General features: G+C 39.6%; 1 protein-coding gene across 1 annotated transcript in view; it reads left to right on the plus strand.

Moving 5' to 3' along the window:
- The window catches only part of LOC104962063 (protein phosphatase Slingshot homolog 1-like), an 18,039-nt gene extending 10,272 nt beyond the window's left edge, over positions 1 to 7,767 (plus strand). The window contains exons 3-5 of the mRNA XM_010790454.1: positions 4,309 to 4,409; positions 6,608 to 6,672; positions 7,636 to 7,767. Of these exons, the coding sequence (XP_010788756.1) occupies positions 4,309 to 4,409; positions 6,608 to 6,672; positions 7,636 to 7,767 (298 nt within the window). The remainder of the gene's footprint in view (positions 1 to 4,308; positions 4,410 to 6,607; positions 6,673 to 7,635) is intronic.
- Positions 7,768 to 7,967: the final 200 nt, after the last annotated feature.

Here is a 7,967-nt window from a genome sequence, read left to right on the forward strand (position 1 = left end):
TTTTGACAAAGTGTCTGTTATTTCTCACCTTCTGTCAATCTGAACGTTGATAGAGCAGGTGTTGCGAGATTAACGTTACTACTCAGAGAAGGAACTCTCGCGAGACTTCCGGTAGAGACTTCCTGTTAAGGTTAGATAATGTGTTTTTAAATTGAGTGAAAATATATATTAAAATATATATAAAAAGCGGAAAATAAGTTGGAAAATCACAAAAAAAGTTAGATGGAAGAAAAAAAACATTACAACATTACAATAAAATATATCACACAAAACAAAGTTAATAACATTCAAATCAATAAATACTGAATCAGCACAGTCTTAAAAGATCAGGATGCAAATTAGTTTTAAGTGTGAGTCTAATATTAAAATGTAACAAACAGATGCAGGCTGAAATGGTAAATTATTAGTTGCAATGCCAAAAACGTAGATCTTTACTAAATCTAGTGTTTGAGATGNGATGTTCATAAGCACATAGCGCAATTTATAAAAAATATGCTCAAGCCATAGTATAGTTAAAGGTGGGGTATGTCATTTATTTCAGAAACACTTGTTATATTCCATGGAATGCTCTTAACATCCCGATTGCAATGAATATCTTAAATGCTTTGACAATAAATACATTATAAATATCATCTGTGGAAGCCGTAGTACTGTAAAAAGCACGACCAATCATCTGAGCCGGCCCGGCTAAAATAACTGGATGGCCTACCTGCCTGTCAGCCTTCCATCTGTGCACAAACTTATCTTGTGCCCTCATTGGTCATGTGCTCATTTGTGTGTGTGTTGGAGGAGGGGCTCTGTAAGGAAGTGGCAGATTTTTTCCGGCTGTGTATTTTCTAATTCTAGCGCACTCGAGCTGGTTTCTCCAAAATTACCTACCCCACCTTTAATTGTGCGTGTGGGAATGTCAGAGGGGGAAAGTGAGAAAAAAGTTATATCCCATACAGTATAAGCTTTAAAACCACAAACAGATGTATCTGCAGCTCAATGTCAACAACTCTCTTGCTGACATTGCATGATTATATTGTTTCAGTTCTTTCCTTCCATGCATCTAAAAAAATAAAAAAATGTATAAGAGAAATGTTCACTGTGGTTGCTGGTACATTAGACATCAAATATGTTTCCTGCTATTCTTTAATCATCTAAAACTTTGTATTCTTTATGTGCTACATCTGAGTGAGTGACATCCGGCTATCCACTTAAAGGAGAGAGACAGGCTAATCCCTCTGTTCTAACTCTGCGTATAATGAGATTTCAGAGCTATGAAAGATGCCAGTTCTCACTGCCCTTTCCATGTGCTAAGCTCCGTGGAGGCACTACCTTGGATTCTGTTGACCCTTAAGGTGCCATACACATGGAGACATGACCATTGTAAAGGTTTCAGCCAAAACTACTCAACCCCTTTTTTTTTTTTTTTTTCTTTCTTCTTTAATTAGAAAGTAGCCCTTCTTTCCCCCGTTAGACAGAGAAAGAAAACTACACTCTCAGTGGGCATTGGACAGACACATTTCTGGTTGGACAGCAACACAAGATGCTAGTTGTGGACCTGTTTGGCTAAAGAGGAAACCTTTTGTTCTCTTTGTACTGAGTGAGACCTGATGGATGAGGTAAGTCTCAGAGTTCATGCTGAAAAGGAGGAGAACTCCACCTCTTGAAATCTACTAGATTCATTATTCCCTGTAAGCTTTTTGCTCATAATCTTGTTGAAGGGCCAAAGAAATGATACGATTGACTTTGTGTCTCTTGGGGAAAGCGTTTGTCATAAACAAGAGAGTGGAATTCCCTCTTGCTTTTCTTTCTCACGGATGTGAATGTTTAACCGACCGTAAAAGAGTAACACAGACAGAACAGACTGAAGGCACGGTTGTGAGTGCCCCGAGGCAGCGGGTGGAGGCTGCAGTGCATCCCTCCAGGCAGCAGTGACTCGCACTCAAACACACAGACGCTCAGATGAGGGAGGAGTAGGAAAGAGAGGGAGTGGCATTTGAACAGACGGCACTTCTTCACTGAGGAGGGCAAAGGAGTGCAGCCTGTCAGTCGCTCTGTCACTGAAAAGCGGCGGGGAAAGACCCGAAGCCGCCTTTTTGTCTTCTTATGGCCCTTCACTGTTTCTGGAGGCAGATGAAAAGGAGGTAGCTCCTGACGGGGAGGCCTTCGTTTGGTTTCGGTCAACAGGATGCATCTGAAGGTAGAACACATTCATCAGGCCGTGATGAAGATGCTACCGTATTTTGTGGAGAACGCTGTGCTGACCCAGAGTGAGATAAACCGCATGTGAGTCAAACGTTCTCTTTTCTGAAATGGGGTTTGAACTTGTGGAAATAATGATGAGATTTGAGATCCAACACTAGGTTTGGACCTACTGCTCAGTGGTTGTGCTTCTCAGATTAGAATTAGGTTTAAATAACTTGCTGTTTATATATTGGTAATTATTGATCTACTGTAAATGTTTGAATAGTTGATGGGTCATTTTGGAACATATGCTATGGTGTCATTTTCAGGCTAACAGATTATCTCCAAACATGCACACCTGATATGAGATAGTGGACTTCAATCAAAATAAGTTTGCCTCCCATGATAGCTGAAATGCAGTGGTGCACAAATGACTGTTAGTGATATTTCAGGACCGTTCAGCCATATACATTTTCATCGTAGTCTGGAAAAGAGCACTTTCTACTTTTGTTTGTTATTTTTGTTTTACTTGCTTGTAAGCGCTTTGAGCACCAGGAAAAGTGCTTTATACATGTAATGTATTATTATTTTTATTATATGTGCTATATTGTTCTATTTTGGAATCATTGAGCTATCTGGCAAGCTTTTCTGTCATAGTCATTGTTTGCTTTGATACCAGATGTATTTTTAGCCCTCGTGTTTGTGGAGAAGTTGATAGCATAGTGTTGCAGGTCAAGATCTGGGGCCGTTTTAATTATGACGTCTGAACAAAGGCTGTAAATCAATAGGACAGCTCTAAATGTACTCACGAAGAGTGCAAGTTTGATGTGTTTTTTTCTCTTAAGTTATCATCTATCCAAGGCTTATCTGAGGACTAAAGGTTAGTTTAGTTAAAATAGGAAAATAAGCAGCTGAGAGTTGTACACAGTGCTGAGCAGTGTGTTCTTGCTCTTGCCACTTTCCCCTCATATTATCCATCATTCCCTGACAGTAGACCCTCCTGACAGCCTCATGAATCAGAGAACAGAGACACAGAAATCCACCAAAGTGAGACAAAAGCTTGTTGAGAAGTGTCCGCCCCCGTGCTTTGTCAATGTGGAACTTTTCCCTGTGCTCCGGGGGCGAGGGAATTTATTCTGAGGTGCACAAAACGAAATTCATTGTTCCCACAAAATCATCTGTTTGTCCCTGGCCTGTTCCTCTGTACGTAGGTTTTGAAAATCGGATCAGAGAGAGCAGAAGGAGGGAACAGTTTCAAAGCTGAATAAAAAATGTGATGGTGAAAGACTTTCATCGATACCTGTTCAAACGGCCAATGTCCCTGGGTTGATAGTAGGAGAGTCACAAACATTTCTAGTAGTGACAGCTGTGGATGCAGGTTAAGACTTTTCTCCTGACTTGTCAAACTTAAGGTATCATCAGTTAAAAACAATATGAAGCTGTTATTAGTATTGCTCTTTAAAGCTGACATTAGCTAGTACCTACTTAAAGATGTCCTGGTTGGCCAGACTGCACACACAGAATATGTGCAATAGGTGCAGGTGCTCCACCCTTTTATTATGAATGTGTGCACATTGTTTTTCAGTCAAATGGAATGATTGAATTCAGCCCAAAGGAAAATCCTCGCTTGTTTTTTTTATTGCTATTCTCAACTTATGTCATCTGTTGACAGCTCCAAAGGCTAACCTGTAAAACTAAGGGAGTTTACAGGCAGGTGTGAACTGGTAATTGCTGCTTTTCGGCAATTGTGAGACTTAATTATCACAAACAACTGCAGTTAAGTCAATTATTTTAGTCTGTGTTGCATTACAGCAAGCCAGCAGAGAACTGACAAGTCAAATCTGAGCGCAGCCCATGCAGTAGAAAAAAGACAGATAAGCATTCAGGATCAAAGCTTGATTCACGGCCGCTGTAACGTGGCAGCTGGGCTATTCCACTCAGCTGCTGAGGTAATTCACCGACCGCAGGCGGCCATGATTTATGCTCATCTCTCTGGCTAAGACTGTTGAATCTGAATATTGAATTTGTCCAACCAACCGGCTCGGATGTTTTGCTGAGTTGCTCTGCGGCGTGGTGTCTGATGTATAGCGTCTGTGTATCAGTGCTTGTAACTGCTCTTTCCCATTTGTTTTGCAGCCTGAGTGAGAGCTACTTTATGGTGAAGGGCGCTGCTCTCTTTCTGCAGCAGGGGAGCAGTAATGAGGGACAGAAAGCACATCCTCACCACAAACATGCAGGTAAGAAACCCAAAAGCACAACCTGCCCTGTCATCCACATCGTTTTCTAAATGTAGGTTTATCTAATTCATCTTTTGTGTGTGAAGAGTTGATGTGATTGACTTTGTAACACTACATCAAATGCTTTGAGCTGAGGGGAGAAAAATGGAAGCTGCTTTGTTTGATAAGTATGTTCTAGACGTATAGTTTGAGAAGATTAAAGTTGAAATCCAGCTCATGGTGGCACTGTGACGATTAGAAGCGGCCCTGATTGTTTGCATTACCCTGTTTGTCCTCACTCACTGACCAAACCTTCCTGAGTAAAGGGTGAATCGGGTGAATGTGCAACACTTTGCTCCGCACCCTTTATGCCTTTCATTTTGTTTAAAGCACATTGAGTTTGAGCTGACCCCGCCTCAAATCCTGTGTTTCTTATGTAATTACAAATTGACAAAACACCATTTTTGGTTTCAGATGATTATATGAAAATTAAAACATAGCTATGTATATTATATTCAGTTTCTTTCAATAAGTCCCCCTCAATCCAACACACTGGGTCAAAGTCTGTTTTGGCAGTGGTGGCCTTCTTTATCCACTCAAACCCTTATTTTAGCCAGTTTTCAAAAACATTTGCCCGGGGAAATAGTTTTATCATCGCCCAGCAACTGTAGGCCTGAGCAGAAAAGTAGGCAGTTGGTTAACTTTTGCCAAGTGCTTGATAAAGGTGTTCCTGCTCTGTAAACAGGAATCAGGTATCTTCACCCGCCAGTTTTGAGGAAATAAACACGACACGCCAGAGCTTATATACGTTTAGATATGATACACTTACCTGAGGTTCTCTGAAGCCACACTAAAGTGTTCATCACTTGTTATGAAGAGGAAATTGACTATTTAGGTGTGTCCTAATTGATGTTTTCTTTGACATACAAGTGAGCTATTCCCCTTTGGGAGAATCAGTGTAATCCACTCATACAGAATAATATGTTATAGGAAATGGATGTAGTTTATGATGTAGCAGGAAGTGAGTTGAACTGGTCTGGACCTCTCGCCTCAACATGGACACTTGATAGCGAATTGTCTGCAGATATATTTATGTTTCTGTGTAGTGCTGTTGAATGTTGCAGCTGTTATCATTCAGAGCAGATGCCCTCTTGGCTGCCACAGAGCCAGGATGAAAAACTAAAACCACAATATCACTTGACTTTTTGAAATTGAATCCGCTCTAATCCATCAAAACGATCATAACACAATGACATGTTTTTAACCAGATGTTTTTGGTAGCAGATATTGAAAATGAAGCTATAGCTTTAACAGCATTCATCAAATATTGGCAAAATAGTTTTTAACATATTCCAAAAAGCATTTTTATATCCTGACAATAGGTGTTTTGCCTAGCATTGCATTTTTTATATGTAATATATAATGAACAATTCACTACCCTTGTGACAGTTTGAACATGCATGTGCTCTAGTTAAAGATGCATTTTAATCAGTTTGCCAAACGTCTGTTTTTGCTTTTGTAACCTTAAGTCATGCATTGTTTAGTTATATCAAAGCAATCGTCCTTAGGCTATACATAAAGAACTTTAAAAGAACTGATATCCTTAATGCAAAAACAGATGCATTATGTTAAGACATGGACCCAGAAAGAAGAGAAAATGACCAAAGACATATTCTGGAGAAATATTAAACACGTTTTAACTTTGATTTGACTGAGAACGCATGCAGCGGTTTTGTGAGATACAAAGACGGCATGAGTCATGACCTGCTGCTGCTGCGGGCACTTTCTGTTTCATGCCAGCAGCTGTTATAAAAACAGTGAGGATGACGTGATCCGTCTACCTGTTGACATATTTCAACATGGTTGGATCTCCATCAGCTGATATTCTGCATTGCTCTGGGTCCACACCCTGTTTTTATTATCAATCTTCACTTCTAAAATGCCACAACAAATGCCAGCTGATATAAAAACATGTTTGAAGTAATGTCTCCAGGAGTGCATTGTAACACTTATCTGCACTTCACTACAGCAATGCTTTTAATTATACAAGCTTATTGTCGCCCCAGCATGTATTATGTTTTCATTAATATCAGTGTTTTGAAGAGGAAATATAGTAAATGTGTCTTTCAAGTGAAAAAGTGTCAGTTTGTACGACGAGGTCGATTTATAACCAGCAGCTCGTCATGGAACATTTCTTTCTTTATTATCTTCCTCAACAGGCGACTTACCTCAACACTTACAGGTGATGATAAACATTCTTCGCTCGGAGGACAGAATCAAACTGGTGAGAGACAACATAAGTATATGCATACATCAAAACACACATACACACACAAACAGGCCTATGACTAAGAACCTGGCAATGCAAACCCTCCAGTATGCCTTTTATTGTGTGCTCATTTGTTCACTGTAATTATTAGCTCATGAGAGCAGGTTTGAACGCACTCAGGAGAGCATTACCAAATGTTTCCATGGTGTGTGTGCAAGTGTTAAGCTCAGTTATTACATGGTATGTTCACCAGCTCTGTGCTTTCTTACATCCTGGGGACTCGGTTCCCTTATAACTCCAAATTTGTATTCAAGTTTTTTTGTTTTTTTTTTGACACTTTGTTAGGCACAGATTTAGCAGAGTCTGTGTTTTAAAGGTTTTCGCTTCTCTACGGTATTTGCTGTTTTTTTACGATCAGATTTTCCAACTCTTATGTTGACTGGGCATGAAAAGCACACACTTGCCTCACTTTGCATTATTTCAATTAAGTATGGTTCAACCCACACGTTTGAAGTGTAATACTGAATGACTGGTGTTAACTTTTATTAAACAAGCTTAAATTAAAGCATGTTTATATATATATATATATATATATATTTATATATATAGTAATTACCTTTCAGAAACACTCTTTTCAAGATTCAAGATTCAATGCTTTTATTGTCATTTGCACATAGCTACAGTGTAGTTATGAAAATCTTAGGTCACAGGCTCCTCCAACAGTGCAACACAATCAACCAGATAAATATACAAGTAATTGGAATATTGATATAAGTTGCAAACGGATGAATGTTATGGATGTTCTTTCAAAAGTTCAGGTGTTTAACCGTCTTATGGCCTCTTCCATAAATACTGCAGTAATTGAATGTCGTTTTCTTTGGTGGCTGTTCTCAGGCAACAACAGGAAACAGGATTTCTTACTCTTAGCCGAAAAGGTCTGGCTTTGTATTTGTAGTGAGACTGTGTGTTCTCATGCAGGCGGTGCGTCTGGAGACAGCGTGGTCTGACCGGGTGCGCTACATGGTGGTGGTCTACACCAGTGGGCGACAAGACACAGAGGAGAACATCATGCTGGGGATCGACTTCACCAGCAAAGACAGGTCAGAGTGAAGTGACTGTTATTTTGTATATATTGATTGTTGTGCCTTTAGGTCTTAATGTGTGCATATGTATACATGTGTCTTCGATTGTGGATATAGGTATATACTGTACATATTTGCACACATATTTTTATACATATTTGTTTTTGTATTCGGGATTGTGGAAAACGGAATTTCGATCTCTGTCCGTACACAAACTGAAAGATTGAC

This window comes from Notothenia coriiceps, unplaced genomic scaffold (genome assembly GCF_000735185.1).
Source record: "Notothenia coriiceps isolate Sejong01 unplaced genomic scaffold, NC01 NC01_scaffold00034246, whole genome shotgun sequence".
In the NCBI taxonomy this organism is placed as follows: Eukaryota; Metazoa; Chordata; class Actinopteri; order Perciformes; family Nototheniidae; genus Notothenia; species Notothenia coriiceps.